This window comes from Oculina patagonica, chromosome 5 (assembly GCF_052425735.1).
Source record: "Oculina patagonica isolate OP01 chromosome 5, crgOcupat, whole genome shotgun sequence".
Taxonomy (NCBI): domain Eukaryota; kingdom Metazoa; phylum Cnidaria; class Anthozoa; order Scleractinia; family Oculinidae; genus Oculina; species Oculina patagonica.
In genome coordinates this window covers 27,335,995-27,358,993 of record NC_135762.1, presented here as the reverse complement: position 1 = coordinate 27,358,993, position 22,999 = coordinate 27,335,995, and the positions used below count along the sequence as shown (strand labels likewise).

At 40.5% G+C, this 22,999-nt stretch overlaps 2 protein-coding genes across 2 annotated transcripts; one reads left to right on the top strand and one right to left on the bottom strand.

Moving 5' to 3' along the window:
- Positions 1-122: 122 nt before the first annotated feature.
- Positions 123-18,858, bottom strand: LOC144654326 (medium-chain acyl-CoA ligase ACSF2, mitochondrial-like). The gene is made up of 20 exons (XM_078514434.1): positions 18,700-18,858; positions 17,740-17,911; positions 16,558-16,686; positions 16,099-16,152; positions 15,324-15,442; positions 14,353-14,406; positions 13,889-14,006; positions 13,525-13,617; positions 13,045-13,103; positions 10,984-11,073; positions 10,219-10,310; positions 8,741-8,817; positions 8,115-8,222; positions 7,584-7,732; positions 7,067-7,121; positions 2,373-2,459; positions 1,824-1,876; positions 1,289-1,346; positions 1,027-1,095; positions 123-323 (listed from the first exon to the last, which is right to left on the bottom strand). The coding sequence occupies exons 1-20, from the start codon at positions 18,819-18,821 to the stop codon at positions 264-266; spliced, it is 1,818 nt and encodes a 605-aa protein (XP_078370560.1). The 5' UTR covers positions 18,822-18,858; the 3' UTR covers positions 123-263.
- LOC144654428 (metalloproteinase inhibitor 3-like) lies at positions 3,411-6,367 on the top strand. The gene is made up of 2 exons (XM_078514579.1): positions 3,411-4,016; positions 5,699-6,367. The coding sequence occupies exons 1-2, from the start codon at positions 3,905-3,907 to the stop codon at positions 6,232-6,234; spliced, it is 648 nt and encodes a 215-aa protein (XP_078370705.1). The 5' UTR covers positions 3,411-3,904; the 3' UTR covers positions 6,235-6,367.
- Positions 18,859-22,999: the final 4,141 nt, after the last annotated feature.

The following is a 22,999-nucleotide window of genomic DNA, read 5'->3' as shown; positions in this document are numbered from 1 at the left end:
GCAGCAACAGCCATATATTTCTGTATACACATTTTTATATTTTCGTTTTTTCAATTGTTACTTGAGAGTAAACAACAATTTTTCTGGTACACTCATTCACGTAGGCTTCTTGCTTTTTTTCGATCAGCAAAAATATAGTTTGTCACAAGAAGACTCAACGTTTGACTTTAAGTCTTTATAAGAAGTTTTTGAAAACATATCTATTGTATTAAAAATACAGAATTTGTACAAAATATAATATTTTTACTGCATGCTTTGTATTTTCATGTTAAATAAGATTTGTACTCGTCCTTTGCTTGCCCCCTTACAACGTATTTCATGACCTGAGAAAAGAAATAAACTAATTAATAAACTAATTTACCGGTGCCAAGCGCAGTAAAAGATGTAGCCTGTGTCAAGCGCGGGAAAACGAGTAACCAGTGCCAAGCGCAGGAAAACATGTAGCCAGTGCCAAGCGCGCGAAGACATGTAGCCAGTGCCAAGCGCGCGAAAACATGTAGCCTGTGTCAAGCGCGCGAAAACGCACGAAAGCGCAGTCATGATTGCTTCTGTTTTAAGACCTGATTGGTTGAAAAGATCAGCATGTTTGCTCTGGATTAGTAAGAACCTGCATGCCGAAATGTCTCAATCAAAGCAAAGCTAAATGGGGGAAATGGTTAAGAAGCCCGCTATTTTTGGAGTTGACCCTGCACAAAACCTGACAAAACACAATAGGTGGTTACGTGTGTTCATGCAACCAGTCAATAGAAACGTTGCATAGGTACGAGCGCATAAAAAATATGCAGGGTCGTGGAGCTTCCAACATAAATCTTGGCCTCTTTGTTTGCTCGTTTGATGTTTGCCGGGCTTCCTAACCATTTCCCTCTATCAACTATGGCTAAAGCAAATAAAACTTTCGACAGTCGATTAAAAACCACTTTGGTGCGAATTCACAGTACTAAATTGTCATGAGTGGACGGTGCAGCTCAGCTCTATTTAGTTTACACTGCTCAATCAGCCAAAAATATTCGACAACAACAAAGTTACCTTTCCAGAGGCTGTCATAGGATACTCATCAACGAATTTAATGTACCGAGGAATCTTGAAATAAGCAATCTGTTTAAAGATAAACAGTGACAGATTAGATCATGCAGATTCTGAGTGGAAATTACGCTGAATAACAAGGAAAGTAACCCATGCACAACAAAATCATTAATATAAGATTTTCTTATGATGCCGAATATATATCTGATAGGCTGTGAACACAGTAATCCCATTCTGATTTAAAAGTGCAATGCAGACACTTCACCTGCCCCTTGCAGAAATCTTTAACTTCTTCAGCAGTCATGGTTTCGCCTTCCCTTAGCCTATTGAGAAACCCAAGAAAAAGATTCATCAAGAAATAATCATAATCATTGCTTTACTAGAGTCAATACTTGCCAAGTGGGAGTGGTGTTTGAACGAAACGCACAATTGAACAGCCAAAATATATATTTGTGTCGTAGAAAACCGAAAAATATTGGTCATTTTTTATTAACAATTGCTATATTGGAGCACTGAAACTGTTAACAAGTGTCTTTGGCTGCGGATGGCTAGAATGGAAACGGATTACAACTTGAAAAAATTGAAGCTAAACTTTTCAAGTTGTTTCGGTTTCCGCGTGTCTTCAAAAAAATCGATACTATAGCCGTGGTTTGATTTCGCAAATTAAGGTTACATCTTCCTTTAGATGTTCAAAGATAACGTTTTTCATTGGTTTACGTAACACTAATTTCAGAACAGTTTAGACTAAACATCCGCGAAATCCCCGTGACGTAGCCTCTTTAAGGCTGGAGGTTACTCACTTGATCCAAGCACAGACCTCTTCTCCAAGTCTCTCGTCTGGCACACTGATAACCTAGTTAAATAGCAAGCTGATATCAACTCTCCGAGCAACTCTCTACGCGTAAAATTGGCTGTTAGTTTAGTTCTCCTTGAAAGTTTCACTTTTAATTTGTTGCCCCTAAAACGGCTTTTTCTAGTAGTTCAGTTTTCTACCATATATTCGACTGAATTCACGGCTCAAATAGCCAGCGTTCAGGCTGATTTTTATTAGTTTGTATTGTAAACTAAAATTTCTTTTCTCTTTAATTTCTGAACTCAATTTTTTTGTTTGCATGTATGTTTGATTTTTTCTTTGTTTGTTTGTTTGTTTGTTTGCTGCCTCCTTGCTTGTTTCCTCGGATCCTTTTTTTCTTTTTTTCGTATCCCATTTTCCTTGTTTCTTTATTCTAAGGCATCTAGCCGAAAACGTTGAGACAAGTCGCTGGCTCGTTTCAATTTCAATTTCAACACAACAATAAACACTTGCAGCCTGACTCAGAAAAGTTAATTTTGTGATCATAGGTTGTTACCTGCACTTCTTGAATTTTAGGGTGGGTGTGCAGAAAATATTCAATTTCAGCGGGATAAACGTTCTGTCCTCCTCGTAAGATCAAGTCCTGTTGAATAAATACGAAAGAATGAACAAATGATAGAACGAGGTATAGGATACAACTGATTTCAGAGGTGGCCGAGTGGTATATGCTACGCAGCAGCGGACACTACTCGATCATCTCAGGGTCGCGGGTTCGAATCTTCACTTTAGTAGTGAGTTCACAGGGTTCATTCTCTGGCAAATGGTTTGGGGCCCGAATAACCTCTTCTGGGTATAGATATTTGAGTATACGACCCAAGGAATTACTCTCGAGTGGGCTTACCGGCAGGGCCGAGTACTTTTTTCCCCAAAATTTCGATGTCCCTCTTAAGCCGGCCGAGCCTGTGCAAGAGAAACAAGTGGCTTTGGGGAGACATAATTTGATTGGCTGTATTCTAACAAAAGGAACAGCCAATCAAATGAACCGTTTTAAAATCCCTTTGTCATACGAGGGTTTAAAAGGGTTGATTTGATTGGGTAGATTTAAAATTCCATCTATTAAAATCTAGTCAATCAAATCTTGTGTCCTGTCAGGACAAATTTTGACAAAATAAGACTTCTGCGTTTTTTGAAATTGCCTTGCCGAAAACCTCTACAAATACTGTTAAAATGTTCCGTTTTATGAGCATTCAGTGATATATACACTTAAGTAAACTACCTTAACTACACACCTATGACAAAAGACACTTTATGAATTGCATGAAACGTTGAAGAGATATTCGACGAGGAAAACTGTTCAAAGGTATCAGAGAATATTATAAATGCCAAATACCGGTGCCAGTTTTCAGAATACTACTCAGATAACACTGTTTTAGCATCCTCCCTGCCTCGTACCCAGACGCCTCTCTTTTGTTTTGGGGGACATGGGCGCGCAAGGCATGGGCTTCGCGCTCGTCACCAGTCACCGCGCTCGCTTTGTTCTCGCTTTGTTACAGCGAGAATCGAGGCGCCTGAGGAGGAGGCTGGCATCCTCCTCTTCGCTCTTGCACATTCGTAACTTTTTTTGATTTCTAAAATCTATTGTTAAGAACAGTTCGTGCGTTTTTACTAAAAGACTCGGCCAGCTAGGCTTTGGTCACGCGATGAAGTCAAAGTCCATTGCCTTCAAGACTCTTTTCTTTGATTAGATACGTCTCGCTGGGGGTTCTTGTTCCGCTAATTTACCATTTATTTCGCCTGTTTTTGTTTTCGCCGCCGAGTTTTTTTACAAAGTCAGCAAAGTTTTACCTCATTTTTGGAGCGCGTCAAATAATGTGCCGTCTTTGAACCCAATTATTACTTTATTTTGAATCAGTCATTAAAACTTCATAAGGACGTGTTCACAAAACCGTAACGGTTTTTAAATTCAAACAAGCCTTACACGTAAATTAACAAAGCAAACTGGTTGCATTTGAGTAAACAAGACGGCCTGTCGTGGGAACGATTTCGTTTTGGTCAAGAGAGTGAATATTCTGCACCGAGAGAGCTACAATGACTGCAATTCTATGTTCTATAGCGGTGCTGTTGTGTGTGGTAACCGTAAATGAAGCATGTAGCTGCACTTGGCTACATCCACAAGGGCACTTTTGCTTAGCAGATTATGGTAAGCACAGATTTGGATGCCTTGCTTCTTGTATTCTTCTCTCTACACGAGTGGCCTCGTGCACTCGTCAGCACTCTTCACAATCCCGCGCCATAATCTCAATGGCTTGAAACGGGCTTCAGCAGACTTCCGCTTTATATTTAAAAATCCAGGGAAAAAAGAAACTACAGTAGAACCCCGGTAACTCGAACTTTGAAAGGAAACGAAAAACAGTTCGAGTTAGCGGGGTTTCGAGTTATCGGGGTCGATTGAATATTCAATTTTTTAAGTTAATAATTGATAGTTAATCGATTTTTCAGCACTTCAGTACACAGTACAGTGCAAATTCAACTTATCTCGTCAGAAACTCTCACACGATCATACGTTTTTATCATAAGAGTGGAAAATGACTGCCAGATATGTGATCTATTCGTTGCTCAAATTAAAATCAATTCATTGTAGTGTTCGTTTAAGTGTTTAAATCCGATTACACGACGAGAAGAGCTAATGGGATATTTCAATGAGCATCCGTGGCGAGCTGCAAGAACCCGAATCCGAGTTATCGGGGTAAATGTGACCCAAATTTTGATCAAGGGAAACGAACTTTAGGTCGAGTCAGCGGGGTTTTCGGGTTATCCAAGTTCGAGTTAGTCGAGTAAAAATGATTGAAAAGGGGGGTCAAATCCAAGCGAAATGGAAGTTTGTTCGAGTTAGCGGGGTTGTAGAGTTATCCGAGTTCGAGTTACCGGGGTTCTACTGTAGTTCTAGTTGACGGCAATTCGAGTTTAATAGTGAATGCGCCAGCGAAGCACGCATCTCGCAGCATCTCGTCACGGTAACCTCGTTTCATATTGCATAGAGGATTGTTTTAGCTTGTTTTAAACAACAGTGAAATCTCGATTTCGCGGGCCTTTCGATAACTCGAGCCAAAGCTTGATTCCCTTTCATTTGCTTTACTCAGTCGAAGACCGCAATATTACCCCCGATTTGTCAACTCCTAATTTTTCGAACCAAGTTTCTTTTAATGGAGGTTGGATTCCATTGTACCGACGTGATCGGTATGTCATGAGCGCTTTCCATGGGGTTTCCATTCAACCAAAAATTCCGAAAAATTCTGGGTTGCAATGCCCGATTCCCTGTATGGTGCGCGCCTTCAGGGAATCAGAGTAGTTGTATTCATCAAACCATGCGCGAGACTTAGCAACGATGAATACAACTACCATGATTCCCTGCAGGCGCGCGCCATAGAGGGAATCGGGCATTGGGAAGCGAATGGAACTGTTCCATTCGCCACACAGAATACCCAGAATTTCAAACCGGTATTTTTGGTTGAATGGAAACGCCCCTTGTTTAAATTCTGGTGCAAAGGAGCGCGAAAGAATGTTTTGAAGAGGTAAAAGGCAATACAGAAAAAGAAAGTACACTCACTGTGCGTTTACTCTAGCAGGCGCCGTAGTTCCGAGCGCGCGTATGGGAAACGCAAAAAGCGCGAGGGGGCCACGCGAGGAAAAAATCGAGAGGGCGCCGTATCCTTGATTTTTCCTCGCGCGGTGTTAAACACGCTAAAAAACGTACAAAGACGCCAGCTACGCAAGCTACGTTTACTCTTGTTTCGCTTGCATCACACATAAGCTACGCCTGGTATATACAGGAACACGTATGTGCCATGCTGTTTGTTCTTAAGCAATTTTCTCTGATTTCAGTGATCCGTGCAAAGGTTTTATCTCAGAAAGTGAAAAACGACACTCGGGTCTTCAATCTGGAAATCTTACAAACCTTCAAGGGGGCGTCAGGAGTCAACCAGACCGAAGACATTCACGTAAAGGGCTCCGGGCAGGGCACTCTATTCGCCAAGGCTTACACCCATAGAGACTCCGCGACGTGCGGAGTGTCGCTTACAAATGGAACGGTGTACCTTCTGGGAGGATTAATTAGGAACGGAACACTCAAGCTGTATTTATGCGATTTGAATGAGAAGTGGTCCCGAGTTACCCCCAACCAGCGTGATGGATTCAGCCGCTTTTACGGTCAAAACTGCGAGTGCCAAGTTTCACCGGAATGCGACTGGAATGGCTGCGGAGAGCTGAAGGGGTGCGCTGACGACTCAGTGCAAAGCCGTGATAATTCCTACTGCGTTAAAAATGCTGATGAAACCGCGTGCTCATGGAATTGCTCGAGCAAGGCTACCAATATGACTTTTTATTTTGTAGTTCTACTGTATTTACTTATTTTTGTTTAAGCAAAACCATTCGTGAGCCGTGGAATAACATTTTCTATTTGGTTTGAAAATATGACTAAAAATATGATACATAATCCTTTTACTTGTTTACCTGTAAACACATAAGCTGGTAATTATACGTGAACTTAAAGTTTACCGTGAACTGTGATTTTGTAGCGGTCATGTTTTTGTAGGACTATTCACATTAAAGTTGTTTTAAGCGAATTTCCCCCAGTCAAGTCAAGCGCATTCAGTTTTTTTAGCCGATAGGTCTCTCATCGCCGGTTTTCCCATTATTACATTCTCGTCCCAGAGCCGCTTGTCCCTCTTAGCCGGCTGACCCTGGGGCACGAGGAACAAGTGGCTTTGAAGACACATGATTTGATTGGCTAGATCTTCAACAAAGGAAATTTGAATTTAGCAAATCAAATCAACCGTTTTCAAATCCCTTTGTTGTAAGGGACTTTGCTACGGTTAATTTGGTTGGCTAGATAATGAAATCAAGTGTCTCCAAAGCCATTTATTTCTCGTGCCCCGGAATACGCCGGCTAAGAGGGACAAGAGGCTCTGGGGACGAGAATGAAACTCAACAAAGACGCCAGAGGCCCTGGGGAGGAAATGCAACTGCATGATGTTCTATGAACCTTAACTATGCGCCTGGCTGTGATATCGGTTGACATCAGCCTAGTACCCAGGCGTTCCCTTCCCGCTTACCGATTTGGCGCAAAATTTTGTGACGTCACCGAATAACACCGAGCAGCTCGCCAACCCGTTCCCAGGCCCTTATTAGGTCCACCTCGTGCTCGTCTGAGAGAGGAGGAGAACGCCTTGGGAATAGGCTGGGTTGACAAACCTTTAATCTTCCCACAATCCTGAAGTATCCATGTTCATCCATTGTCCCTAGATCCCTGCACCAAATAGAATTGGCAGGAATCAGCATGTTAGTAGAAAAAAATTGCAACGCTTTTCAATTAATTATCTGTTTGCATTCAGTTAACTAACCAATCAAAGCGAAGACACTGCTTTCGTTACCGAACAGGGGCAAAACCAACTGCGAGTTTTGCACGTTTTTACTTCGAGTTGTGATGGGATTATTGCCTCATTTTTGTTACGTTTTTTTGCCCCCATTTAAGCCCTTACCTGCGGCTCGGGCTAAAAATGAGTCTGAGTCGGGCCAAAAACATATTTACGCTTGTGAACATCAATTCTATCCACGGTCATGATAATATACCAGCAAGCGGTTGAAATATATGCAAGTTTTTGGGTTGACGTATAACACTGTGTTTGGATTAAAATGCTCGAGCTAAAATAGGTTACTTTTTTGTCCAATGAGCGCGCGCGGAAATTAATCGGTGGGTTATAAATCTCACCCAGTGTGAAACCATCCAGTTGGCTCAATGGCGCTTTCAGTCTGTTCCTTCTCTCCCCAATACCCCATCATGACACAGTACCCTCGGACACATATCTCCCCAGGGGTATTTACCGGTACTATATTTCCTTCGTAGTCAACAATCTTTATCTGTTGAGAAGAGAAAAGGACTGACTGTTTGATTGTTCAAACGAGGTTTATTATCCGCCTTGAAAAAAAAAATTGGGAATGGACAGTAGACAAGCAAAACTTCGCTCCTAGGGCCATGAGAACGAGGTTGCCTGCGTAGCTGTTATCGAGGTCGTCACGCAACGTTTCCCTGAGAAGCGTTGCGTGACATGCCAAACTATGACTGTGGGGCAGACTGTGCGCCCTCAGTCACGGTCCTATTTTTGCCAGTTATCGTGTAAATCACGTCATACCTGAAGTAGTTTGGTTACAGTCAATCAAAATCTCGAGAAACGCAGAAAAAATAAGCTACTTGTTACTAACATCACGAGACGCACGAAGGCTCAATGACTGCAAACCTCACCTCTGTGTGTGGGTATACCTTTCCCACAGTCGACACCCTTGTTTCCAGAGGCTCGTCCATTGATGTTTGAGTAACAAGCGGGCCTAGCTCTGTCGAACCATAGGTCAGCTGAAAAAAATATTTCGGCTTATCATAATTCGTTTTCAATCATTTTAAGCGATGACGTCATCGCTTAATATCATCAGACGAGTGAACCAGATTTGTTTGACTTTTGTTGTCTGATGTATCTGATCTGTTCAGCGCGATCGCCCCCCCCCCCCCCCGATTGCCCGATCAATAGAACCGAATAGGACTGGGAACTAACTACAGAAATAAATATTATATGAACAGAAATCAAGTTTTCCATGGCGCCACTCTCCGCCTTATCGCTACGCTCGCCACTCGCGCGTGCCCAAGGTATATTCGCGCGTGCCCCGAGGTGAGCCTGCTCGCAGGCTAAGTTTTCCATCAAGAAATCGCCACGTAGATCACAAAGCAAAATACTCCCGAACAGTTAGAAAGGATTAATACAAAGTATAAACGAAGGAGACAACTTATAATTGACGAGTTCCATTAGATTTAGTAAACACAAATTTCTACATCAGAAACCATCAGAAACTGAACATGGAACTACTGCAAAAATTTACCGTTAATTGAGTCATGTTTAATGTGGATATAACTTCTTTCATTACTTCTACAGGACAAGACGTAGCGCCAGCCAGACCTTTAAGTAAAACAAAATCATTTAACAAGAATTACGTGTGGTAATATGTTAAGCACGAGAGAGATGTGTGTTTCATCACATTTCAAAACATCGAGAAGAGAGTTGAAAATACGACACAAAGGCAGACATTTTAACGACAACAAAACGTTGTTCAATTGTACTGCAACTGTAGCAAGTAAACTATGGATACCTTATGGTCATTTATCATACTCTCTGAATAAAACTAATTTTATAGTGCCACTCTTGAAATCAGTTGAAAACATCCGTGACTTTTCTAAGTTTATACAAGGAATAAAGCAGACATTTTAACAGCAACAAAACGTTGTTCAGTTTCTCCTGTAACTGTGACTTTAACTCTAACAAGTTTGAACTAGGAAAACCTTACGCTTATCTTCTCATAGTACTCTCGGACTAAAAGTACTTTCCTGTTCTTGAAACTCGACAGTGGAATCATTTGAAAAGGTCCTCGACTTCACTTTATACAAGGAATAAAACAGACGTTTTAACAGCAACAAAAGGGACACAAAACGTTGTCTAGTTTCTTCTGTAACTGTAACTCTGACAAGTAAAAACTAGGGAAACCTTACGATCATTCACTTCTAATTACTTTACTGTTCTTGAAACTTGACAACGTGCACAGATAAACAATGTCCGTAAAGCGAGGTTAAGGACGTATAAGAGTTTGTCACTCAGGACACAGAAAAGTGTCCGTTGTCCGTATTAACGGGTGTCCGTAATAAGCGGGTTAATTTTAGAGAAAATATATGAACTTTTCGTTGGGACAAACGAAACTGACAATAATACCGGGGTGTCCGTATTTAGCGCCGGATGTCCGTAGAGCGGGGTTCCACTGTATTTTTGATAAACTTCGAGCTGTTTTTCGAAACGTGATGAAACACTGTCTGAAGTATTTATTATATAATGAAGATGAATTTTTTAACAATGACACGAGCATGGGAGATGGTACCGGCTAGAGCGCCCAACCGGAATCTGGGAGGCCATGGGTTCGATTCCCGTCGGGGACTCAGAATTTTTCTTCGTCCCATGCTCGTGTCATTGTTGAAAAATTCATCTCCATTATTTATCACCGAGCTTAAAAAATTTACCACCTTTATTATTTATTACTATTTATTATATCTTTTCAATTCAAACTGAACCTGAGGAGAAAACGGGAAATAAAATTGTGAAAGTCTATGCTAATAAAGACCAGGTTTCCAAACCACTGTCACGGTTTTGGATTCCTTTGTTTTAACTTGATAAATTATTACGATGTTCCAAAGCAATTAAATTCGTGAAATTCCCCTAAAAGGTTTAATTTCTCACTTGGCTCCGAGGAATAAGTTTAAATTACTTGTTCATTCCTTAGCTCCAATATGATTAGCATTGTATCATAACTTTTACCTTTCCTTAAGCTTGACAAATCGTACTTTTTCAAATCCGGATGGGCCAGTATATCAATAAACATTGGAGGAGTTCCATACAAACAGTCACATCTGCAAGGACAGAAAAATTAAGTGAGCTTGTTTTTCCTGGTTGACTAGTCTATCTTATTACATGAAATTTTGCGACACAATAATTTCGCGATTTTGAGGTGCGCATATTTCGCGACACTTAAATTTCGCGATTTTGCGAAAATTTTGTATTTTGAATCACTTTAATTTCGCGTTTTTGAGTAAGACACAATTTACATTTCCATGGCAATATTATTTAACATGCCTTTGAATTAAATAAAACGACTTCATCAAAGGAGCAATAACATCAAAATTTACAAAAACGCAAGGGCGAGACTAAATCTCGGCAATAGCATCAACAGAGCAGTTCTCACAATGGCTACAAGTAGGTCATGCTTGTACGTGCATGAGTTGTTGTTCTTGAGCCTTCCTTTAGTGGTATTAAACTTATTCTTTGTTTATTATTGACATACCGTATTTTCTCGATTAAACGCGATTTTTATTGTTCGCGTCACTTTAATTTCGTGATTTTTTTAGAATCGCGAAATTCGCGAAATTAACATGTGGCGAAAATTTCATGTAATAAGGTAAATAGAATCTCTACAGACAGAAAGACAAACAGAGGCCGTGCTTTTAACTCAAATTTGTAAGACAAGAACAAAAGTAATGAACCAGGAGGAAGGGCTTATTTCAGATAGATCATGATAATGCTTACTTTTCGTCGTGAATGGCCTTCAATATAGCAGTGCTGTTGAATCCACGTGACGGGTACACAACGCTAACTCCCCACACTACACTAACCAAACTAAAGTTGAAGAAAAAAAAGCCGTTTATTTAGAATATTTATAAGAAAATTGTCATTGGGTATTTGATTCAATACTGGAGGGTAAAGTCTGCATAGAGCCAAAATGTCCCATAGGCGCTGGACTATCAGTATTTCTACTACACTCTTTTTGTTATAAGAACCATTTTTGAGTCTAATGCTTGCGTGCGCTTTGCGCATGCGCATTAGACTCTTTGTTATATGAAAAAAGCTGTTAGCAATCCCAAGGGAATGGTTCGGGATCGATAATCGTTCGCTGTAATGTAGAAAACAATGATCAGCTGCAAGAACGGACTCCGTACGGACACGCACGATTAGTTTCAATTAAAAACAGCCAATCAGCGACACGTGTTCCCACGCATAATTAAAAGTTCTTTCTCAAGTCACGATTATTCAACACTTGAACAGGACGAAATAATTTTCCAGTTAAGACATTTCTAAGCTTTTTGTGAAAATAAATCTTCGTTTTCAGTTCAGTTAAGCACTTGTGTTTTCGTCTTGCTTAAAAAGCAAGACGTCTTTGAGAAAAAATATTTCGACGGCGACTCGCGTTTATTTACACAATGCGACCAAATATTTATTTTGTTTTAAAAAAATAGAAAACTTTACCTCGGTTTTTGTATTTAAGTCATTCGAATTTTGACCAATTTTTTCTTTACAGTGCAAACAAAAACCTTCAAAAATAAAAGATGTACATGGATAAATGTAAATCAAGTTACGCGACTAAATCAAAATGCGTTTGTTTGGCCGCTTTGCAGTATTACACTGTCCCGGCCTTTGCCATACACTGAAATCGAATTTCATGCTTTTACGACTCTCAGAGATCTTAAGTTCTTCTTACAGCTAGAAAAATCATAAAATGGTTACATTGATATGGAAGTGATGATTCGCGAAATTTGTACATCATGATAAACAGTCTTCGCTCCTGTGTATGGTAGCTCGATAATAATTGCCTAGTTTCCAGCGTTCAAAAGGTCATCATTATATTGACGTGAGCATTTAGGAAAATCTGTCACTAAGTGCTTACAGTACAATGGAGTAACAGTCACTATTTCAAGTGCTTTTATTGCAAAATCTGTTTCAAGAGTCATAATCAAACTGGTGAAAAATCTGAAAGAAAACGATGTGAAGTTCTTCAACCCTTGTTGTAATGAACATGCTTCTTGTAAATCGTCACGCAATCTTGTCCAAATGTTTAATCGTTTCTGCTTTTACGGACAATACGGAAGAAGTAACATCAACTCCTGTTCATACTTTAAATTTTGTGAAGCATATAACATTTATGACTGTTTCGTTTTCATCCATAATCATCCACGATGCCCCTAGCTTGCTATAAGCATTTTAAATTAAACTCCCGAACACAAACCTCTAACCAATTTTAACCGGCTTACGAAAACCGCGCAATCTGTATCACTATGCCATACGGCATTAGACTCATGTCACCCTTGGTGACCTATTTTTATAAGATCGTTGAGCCTGAGATTTGCCTCAAATTTAAGAAAATGTATGGGCTAAAATAAGAACATCCTCAGGCTCAGCCAAATTTTACGCGTTCTAATAAAAAAGAGAGTGTACCCATGAATGGGATGCTAGCTCTAGTCCATCGCATGGAAAAAAATTGAAGCCTTTTAATTTCGGCACGTGTTCATTAAAAGTAATACGTAAAAACTGACAAAATGCGTCAGCTATCGTTCTGGTTCGGAGAACCAGATAAATCGTATAGAAGATAAATCGTATAGGAGCTTGATCAATTCAGATGGAAATAAATGTACTACATTTATTTCCATCTGAATTGATCAAGCTCCTATACGATTTAGGGGACCTTTCGCAATCGGGTTTTACTCATAATTGATATATGTGAATATTTTTTTACTTCTTGGTTCTTTTAGGTCGAATAAAACTTGTCAGTTCATACAGGGCACCCAACATAAAGCTAAAATGAGATTACTTAACCTGGTTACTGTGACGCCAGCAGCATGGAAGAGAGGGAATGGGGAACACACTCTTGCTGGCTGTATAAGAAAAACAAAGAAAAACATAAACACTAAAATAGATGTTAAAAATAATGACACAGGGTTCTCTCTTGCTTGCTTTATAGCATTTTGTCAGAGTTTTCATTTCCTTTAACTGCTTTACTTAATTCAATCTTGGTTTTAATTCTACAGCGCTTAATTTAGAACTTGAGTAAAAACGCATGTATAAACCGTTAGCCAGCACTGCTTCAAAATGTCTCGTAATGCGCAAGAAAAATTGCATAAGTAAGGTGATAACTATCTTCGTGGTTGTTTTATATCTCTCCAAAGAGCCACATCCTTTTAAGCCAATGGAAAGAGATTCCCACACAAGAAAACAAATGAACACGCAGTTTCGAAGGTCGTTAGACAATCAAGCATTCTTGTGATCCGTGATAAAAAGCGTTGCCTTTCACCTTACCTCACTGTAGTTCATGATTTGTCCCATCAGAAACGCGTTGTTCGCCAAAGAGTGATGGGTCAGCGTGACACCTTTGGGACGTCCCGTGGTACCCTGGAAAGCAAGGGGAATTTAAAACTTGATATAAAAACCTTATTAAGAAAGGAACTATTTCAGATGTACAGATTATTCAAAAAGCCTTATAACTGAATGTATGAATGTAAGGGGAACTGCAGGTTCCATGCAGTTTTAATTTAAAACTCTTCGCTCAAATACCCCTTAGAGTTCACCATTCCAAATTTTAGTTGTAGAATAAGGTACGTTTTCGTATGGAAACGTGGCCTCAGTTTCAGAAAGCTCGCTTCCTTGGGTTGACTTATCTCACCGATGTAAACTGAAGACAGGCTGGTTCATCAAATTGTAGTGTGTTTTTGATATAGTTCATCCGATGTCTTGCATCTTCACCTCCAGAACACATCAACTCCTCAAACGAAGTAGTTCCTCTGTATTATAAGAAACGGAAACAATTGTTGATAAAAGGGATACAAAATTGAGAAAATTACCAACTTTAAATTGAAAGCCCTGGATTTTGTGTCAACGGTCCGATAAGCTAGTCATAAAATTCCTTGCACACAATGGTGTTTCCCAGCGGCGAAATAAAAACTTTTACTTGTAGCTTCTTTGACAATTTAGCTTCTCTAAGGCATGCTAAGAAATAAACATGGCTAGTTCTTATAGAACCCAACTCTTTCACTGATTTTCCATTTTTTTAAACTTGGTTTACCTAAACGCGTTCAGTTGCTTGGTGTAAACCAGGTGTTTCTGGTGTGAACGGAGTATTAGACCTACCGAAATAATTGGTTACTTTTGCTGACAAGGAAGACATCTTTTAGTTCTGGTAATCTGATTCACAGGAGGAAAACGAAAGTGATTATTACATTAACATACTAATTCAGTTAAATATATGAGAAAGATATATGTAATTTTCCGTTGTCACGAGCGAGGGACAAAGAAAAAATACCCGACGGGAATAGAAACTGGTCAAATGCTTTAACCACTGAGCTACAGGGAAACTCGTGGTGAGCTAGGCCATTTTTTATTGGTTCATATGTGACACATATGTGACGCATACAGTTATGACCGCCGACCGGTTAGCTCAGTTGGTAGAGCGCCGTACTACCGTTTGGGAGGTCTCGGGTTCGACTCCCAGACCGGACCAACACTAAGGGTCTTAAAATAACTGAGGAGAATGTGCTGCCTTTGTAATGATATCTTCAAATGGTTAGACGTTCTAGTCTTCTCGGAAAAGGACGATAAACCGTAGGTCCCGTCTCCTGTATCTTCAGTCTTATAGCAGGGGACGTTAAAGAACCCACACACTATTCGCAAAGAGTAGGGCACGAAGCTCCCGGTGTTGTGGTCTGGCCTTTGTGTTGTAGTAAATAACAGTATGTGTAAAGCGCATTTGAACATATACTATGGAAAATGCGCTATATAAATGCATTATCATTATCATCATTACACGTGTCCTGTATACTGCTAGAATCGAGAATGTCGAAAGCGTACTGTTTAGAGGAGAATAAAGATGAAACTTAGTTTAATATAGTTTTTGTTCAATAACAAGTTCTTCGTCCAAATAAAAACATTTTGACCGTGTAAGGGAAATTATTTCCGGAAAAAGAGTTCAACTAGTCCATATGTCCAAGCAGTAGTGCGACTTCAACGGCGCACCGTTGCTGGGGTCTGGGCACGAGGACTTTCTTGACAAGTACAGTACAACTCTTCATTTCGTAAAAAGTATTTTTGAGATATTTTACCACCTCTCGCTTTGAAGTTCTCCAGGTTTTGCGTCCGGAAGTTCAGGCATCATCTTCACCATGGTGTTGTAAAAGTTGTGTGTTCTGTATTCATCTGCCATGACCAAAGCTTTACAGCCTGCCTATAAAATAAAGATAAGTTTTAAATGACACGCGCCGACGATGTCATGTCGTTATGTTGGTTTGTGAGCGGTGAAGTATGCGTTCGGTTGACACGCATCGATAAATATTTGCACGTGGGGCTGTTGGCCGTTTGATTGGATCAAAAATTTGAAAGCCAACAAAAGGCTATAGCGATTAGCGGCAACGGTTAGGAAACAAGACAATGAACAAGCAGAAGTGTTGGCTTGCGCAGGCGGTTGCCGCCCGGGTTAGCGTTTTCGCGCGCGCATGGACTGACTCCTTGCGTGCGAAAATGCCAACCAATGCCGAGCAACCAATAGCCCATTCCCTCTATAGCGCGCGCCTGCAGGGAATCACGGTAGTTGTATTCATTAAACCATGCGCGAGACTCAGCAACGTGAATCGTTGCAGAGCCTCGCGCATGGTTTGATGAATACAACTACCGTGATTCCCTGCAGGCGCGCGCTATAAGGGGAATCGGGTATTGGAGACGATACACGGATTTCTGTGGAAGTACGTAATCGGTATGGAATTTTTCGGCTCGAAGGGAGGGAGCTCGAGAATTAACTAGCGCGCGAAGACAGTTGTTGCCAAAGTAAAACTGTGGGTAGAAAGAGTGTCGTATTATATACAAGTCACTATCGACATCACTTACCTTTCTTAACACATATTCAGTCTCTGGTCCTTGATACGCTTGATTTATACAAACCTGAGGAAGAGAACATCTCCCATATTAGCCAGTGGCTCATACGTGCATGTCTAAATCTTCTCTAATCCAACCTTCTCATATTTGGTAACAGAAGGGGGAACCCTTGATATAAAATAAAATGTCGCGTTTTCAAGGGAAAAGTCCAAGAATAAAGGTTGCGCTATAAGATAACTGACTGTATTTCTACGAGGCCTACTGTCTTGCACTCTGGGGCCTACAGACGCCTTTCTCGATTTAAGTCGCCCTAAGCCAGGTTAAGCCTCCATTATGTTTCTGCCAATTTGGTTTTAATTGTCCGACTTAAGTCATTTAAAATCGAACAAAGGTACGGCGACTTAAGATCGCAGAGGGGACTTTCTACGGGTGTTGAATGAAGTTTTTCTGAAGGCCGTTTAATACACGTACCAATATGAGTCCAATTTGAGCGGCAGCAAGCTGTGTTATGATCCATTCTCTAATGTTTGGTGCCCAGATCCCCAATCGGTCACCCTTTGTCAGTCCTCTGGAGATAAGTCCCTCGGCAAGTTGATCAACCTAGAAAAAATTGTTAGTTTATAAGATCTTATTTGCTGCAGATCTTCTAAAGGCCTGGCCAAACGGAGACGCAAGAAAACGCACGTTTTCAATTTGCATCCACTTGCATTCCCGTTTGGCCAGGACTTGCGTTGACTTGACTTGAATTTCGCCACCCAACGCAAGTCAACAAGTCTTTCTGTTTACTTCAAGTACTGAATTGTAGCGCGCGCAGTATTATTGAAATGACGTTTTTGATAACTTGCTTGCACTTGCGAGTCCGTTTGGCCAGCCAAACGCAAGTCTGTACGCAAGTTCAACTTGCGACTTCTTGCGTCCACTTGCGTTACCGTTTGGCTAGGGCTTAAAAGGACAAAGTAGTTAGATCGCCCACGTTCCTCGGGCTTTCCTTTTATCGAACTTCTTGCTCAGCCCTTAAAAAAAATAAAACTTCTATATGTTACATGGGTAAAGCACAATAGCATAATAGCACAAATAAAATGAATAAAATAAAAATTAAATAATTGCTCAAAACTAGAAACGCCCTTCTCTTTGACTATCATAAATATCAAAAATTACTGCCTTCCTGATCTAAATTTGTTATATTTTCTGAATCCCAAATTATTAGTTACCAGGGCCCGGTAACATAAACAGCTTTAGAATTAGTGGGCCGGATTTTCTGCAACCTGGCAACCCTGTGTTTCAGAATGCCTTCTTGGCCGGACACTATAAGGGACAGATCAGCCGAAAGAGGATTAAAGTGTATGGGAAACACGATGCTGGTGCGAAAAAATCCTCAGAAACACAAAGAACAATCGCACAAAATCCAAGATGCTTTAAAGCGGAGTTACACGAGACAACTTCCAACAATGATTTTTTTTCGCAACAATATTGCTCGAAAAAATCGAACGCCATGTAACATAATACCGAGGTCGGTTTTTTGCGCAACTTTTGACTCGACAACACGTTGCAAGTTTTCCAAGTCAAAAGCTCGCAACGTGTTGCGCAAAAAAATCGTTGTTGCAAGTCGTCCTGTGTAACACAACCTTTATGCAACCAGTTCCCATCGCCTACCTCCTGTTTAAACTGTGAAAAGGTCGCCCGATCACCGTCTTCACAGAACACATATGCCTCTCTGTCCGGGAACTTCTCCACAGTCTTTTCAAACATTTGCCCTATAGTGGTCCCCAGGAGGGGCTGCTCAGAGGTCCCATGGCAGTAACTTTGTGTAAACTTGTCATTTACCCTGAAAAAGTGAAGTTTCATCTAAGATTTTTAAAAGCCGGCTGTTGAGTTCCCCATAAAATAAGATCAAATAGCCAGGAACATGCAATTTCCATTTCCATGAAAAACCCAAACATGCTCATGCACAACAGATCTGGCTGGAATTTACGCTCGATGGAGGGGGAGGGGCGAGAAGTAACGAGGATTTTTCGGAGTTTGAAATTGGCGAATTCGGTATTTCTTTTTAAGGTCATAAATTCTGGCTGGTGCTTTTTGGGGCGGATCATATAGGTTCTTAGAAATTTTAAGGGGGCTTTTACCTTTTCTGATGTTCAGATGTCAAAAAAAATCATTAATATAAGTATAATGGGCACCCCGCGGTGAAACTTGACTTTTTCTCTCGCTTTTACCTTCACCAGATAATTGAGCGTTGCGTGACATTCGTAATAGTGAGTAATTGACTGTCGTACTATAATCGGTTCTAAAATACGTAGAAATAAATACAACTTATTGTATCCTGATCTAGACAATATACAAAAACAATATGGTGTCAACTCTATGCACTCTCAAACACAGTTTTTTTTATCACTATAAAGTTGACTAAGATGCGATTTCCGGTAGCGCAGAAAATCACCACAAAACATTCCTTCGAAGCCATTTGTCGGAAAAACCTTGGATTAATAAAGAGTTTTCTTTGATCAGAAGTAAATGTACAAATAACGAACATCATCTACGGCAACTAAGAGAATTGCAAAAGTGATCGGCATGAGGCCATACTTATATATGAAACAAACTACGAATCATACGTACCTTGTACTACCATGAATACTAGCTGTTGGGATAAGACGTGCGGTACTCCGAACTGGAACTGATTTGACAGAAATAAGCGCTCTTAAAGGCCCCCTCCACTTTGATACTTGTCTTCCATACATAGCAGTGTCTCTTTGGCTTATAGCGGGAACAGGCTAACAACGTAACGGAGGAAAAAGGTAATTCGTCGAAATCCCGATGGTTGAAGGTGGACGTTGCGTGACATAGCAGATCTTCTTTTGGGACGGGAAAAATGATCTCCCTTATGGACCGGAAGTCTAGGACCATGGATCACCGTATATATCTCCGGTCTATGGACCTCCTGCTTAACTTACCCTCTCCCCACAACCCCAGGGTCCCACCTGGAAACGAGGTTGGACATTAAATTCGAGTCCGACTTTCGAATTTTAAAATTCAGTCACGTTCCTAGAGCCATCACTCCTCCCTGTTGCTGACCAGTTGAAAGGGAGACTGTTCGTACGAGATTGGTGCGAAATTGGTGTGATAATCAGAAGCATATTTAAACACCAGAGTTTAAAAGTCGTACTTGTACTCAATCTCCTACTCGTACTCCGATCTAAAGGTCCCATGCCCCAGATTCTGGGCTCCTCATGTCGGTCTTCGTCGGTTTGTTGGCGGAATTATTTCAAAAACAAGCAATGAAAAGAAACTTCTTAAAAAATGGCATAAAATACAACATTTACTGTTCGTTGCAGTGAAACATACCACACACAGTTTACAAGTAATGGGGATTCGGATTTAAACGAAGATAGTGGCGGATTGACGAATTTAGCCAAAACATGATTAGCATTTCGGAAGGCACGGCCTTCCTTCTTGTGGGTTTTACAGAGAATGACAGCCTTGTGTTTTATCTTCGTTCATTATTCAGTTTTAGTGATACGATCCTGTACAGTGAGAGGATCTGGTTCGTATACTCTTATTTCGCCCCAGTGGTCCTTGCAAATTTACGTTCATTTGCAAGATATCAAAGCCCGGCTTGAAAGCACTCGTTGGCACCGAAAAGGTCTCATATATTGGCAAATAATTTAAGGCAAATAACTAAAACACGAAAAAGAGTATTGAACAAAGAGCAGGAACTCACCGGAACTGCGTTCCGGGGGGGGGCACTCCCCTATATGGCCTATACGGGGACGTGCCGCTGGATAGGTATGGTTTTTGACTCCTCCGGCCCTGAACAGGGTATATAATTTCAAGCACCTCTTTCCTAAACAGGGCCTGAACCTGTCCTAGATAGGGTATGGCTGCAAGAAGTCCTGTCATCCAGTATTAACACTGTTTTCGCTTTTGCTTCGAACATCGCGTACGGGACACAATCACAGTAAAGCGTAAATGATTGTCGATGTTGTCCTTTGTCCTAAATAGGGTCTTAAAATAGGGGTGTTGTCCACTGTTGTCCTACAGTTTCAAACCCCCCAGCGGGACCCCTATACTAAACATAGGTCAAGTACCCCCCCCCCCTCCTCCCGCCGCCGGGAACTGCGTCCACACTGCCCGTTTCTCCGCAAATAGCTGCATAAACGATAATTTCACGGAACAGTCCATCGGCAAAACCGAGAAGAACAGCTAAGAGCTACGTATGGGAATGTATTAGAAAGCCATCTAGACTGGGTAGAAGAAAATTATACTTGACAGGTTTCTAGCTAATTTGCAAGTGAATATTGACGAGTGTCTCTTCCATTAACGGCTGCAAAGGAGACCTCATTTATTTTTATTACACATGATTAGTCAGCTAAGAGGGCCAATAACTGAAATAAGCCAATCAGAATGCTGTATTGCCGGTCTAATAATTTCTACGTATTGGACTGGGAAAGTTTCTATCAGGGTCGTAACCAGGTATATTTTTTCATCGCTGATCCCACATTTTAGCTCTAAATTTTGATCCCTGATCCCCAAAATGTGGCAACATTTGATCCCTGATTCCATTCTGATCCCATCTGATTGGCCGATCCAGATCCCATGACTTGTGACCCGGGATCCCGGGTCCATGATCCCGATCCCGAGACTGTGATCCCGATCCCAAGGCTGTGATCCCGATCCCAAGGCTGTGATCCCTGATCCCATATACCTGGTTACGACCCTGTTCTATAGCTCAGTTGCAATCCTGAAGGCATGCTATAAATCACTTATTAACCAGCCGGCAACCATGACTGTTCGGTAAATGCCTCTTGTCCAGGCGCCACTTACGCAGGAATTTTCTGAGGCGCGAAGAAGCATGGGAAGGACAAAGAAATTCTGCTCAGTAGCTTTTCTGGTCGACATTCTGTGGACTATATACGTAGCTATTCTCTCAACATTATTTCGCTGGGGAATCCTGCTTAGATACAGCCATTCTGCTCGGTCCAATGGGCTATTGCATAAAATTTTTGCTTCCGACCTGTTGAGGAACAGTGAAATTCTTTGGGGGTAAGGGCAAAAATCCATGGATTTCCTTAGGGGTAAGACAAAAATATAACGGATTTCTTCAGGGGGAATGGGTGAAAAGTTATGAAATTCTTAGGAGTAAAAACGTGTTTCTAATGGAATTCGTGAGGGTTTAGCACATTTTCAAAGAATTTCATTGGGGTATAAGGCATTTTAGACGTTTTTAACGGATTTCTTTGGGGGTAAGAATGAAAGACCTGAAAAGACCTATCCTCAACAGGAGGGGGGTGCGGATATTAAATGCAATAGCCCAATTGTACATGTTATTCTGCTAGCCTGCGAGTGGCGAGAACGATCCCAGAGAGAACCTGGGATCGAGGTTGCTGTGAATTTTGACTGTATCGTAGATACGGTAAATTTATGCAGGATACGTCATCATGGAAAGTGACAACGTGATCAAGTATTGACGACTTCATTCGACCATTAAAATTTCTATATTACTCAATTAAAAACCAGACAAAAAAAATGCAAAATTGGAGCAATTAAAGACGAAGCCATTGTCTTATTCGATACAGGGATACCTGTCGGGAACAGAAATTATAAACAGTCATTCAGAAGATAGACGCAGAATATTCTAGAACCCCCTTAAAGAAATTGTTTTTGTCCGCTCTAGCCTGCAGTTTTAAGTTGTTGAATTCACGCAGTTATTATCATCCACTCATCATGACTACCCTATCTTGGGGAGTCATGATCACCTTCAGCTACCGTCTTGTTTTCGAACGCTTGTTTGTATAAAAACTGAATTAAATTGCAACGACTGGCACTACGGCAAGGGCACTTTTAATGAACCAATATTTCGACTAGTACAACAAGTCTTCTTCAGGATCAGTGCTAGAACGGAAAAATAAAGGTCTTAAAATTTAAAATGCCAGCCTTGCAATTTTATAAGTTTTTCTACACGCTAAAGTGACGTCTGGTACGAGCATTTCTACAAAAAGAGATATGGCAACAAGAAGTTCTAGGTCTTACTCTCCGTTGTGTGGTTCACTGCATTTAAAAGTTTATTATATTGCTTGTTTGTACTATTCTTTGTTTCATGTCTTCGGGAACATCACTTATCACTAGTCACTATCTACAAACAAGCCACTTAACCCTCACACTCCGCACCCACCTGCCAAAAAAAAAAAGAAACGTACATTTGCACGTTTACTGCCGGTCTGTCCGCCCTTCCGAAGTCGGAGGGGAAAATATAATTTACGGATCTTTTACAGACAAACGGTGAAACATTAAAAACTTAAGCATCAGCCTTTAAAATTCCGTCTGTAAAATCTTTTGTGTAGTTTCTCAATTTTGCTAATTTATTGATTGTTTCACAATTTATACAGAAATTATTTGTCTCCTTAGCAGCCGTTATTTGGTTCGGGAACCGTTGCCCGCGTTGCGTGACGAGCCCAGAAACTGTCTAAAGAAATATAGTCTAAATATGTAAGAGTTTATGAACAAATCTAAAAAATTAGCACGGAGGAGACTTCGTGTGTTGACGTGACACTAAAGTTTTTATTAGTATTGTTTTATACTTAAATGTATAATTAATTTTTAGAGTTTTTGATGCTATTGAAACGCTCTTTGCAAATTCATATCATCTTTTTAGTAGTTTTATAAATATCGTATTTCTTTTTGTGGAGTCCACTACTTGATATTCTGTAATGGATGAAATAAATGTATACTGTTTGGATCCATTAGGCTGGATTACATTTAGGCTACTTATCAATTTTTCATCGCTTTTCTTTGAATAAATATGGTGGTCTTTTCGTAAGTGGATAGCATATGGATTTTTTAATAAACATATCGTTTTAAGTCTTTTATGAAACAAGGAGTGTCAGGTCTCTCAACATTTTGCATTTTTCATATGAAAGAT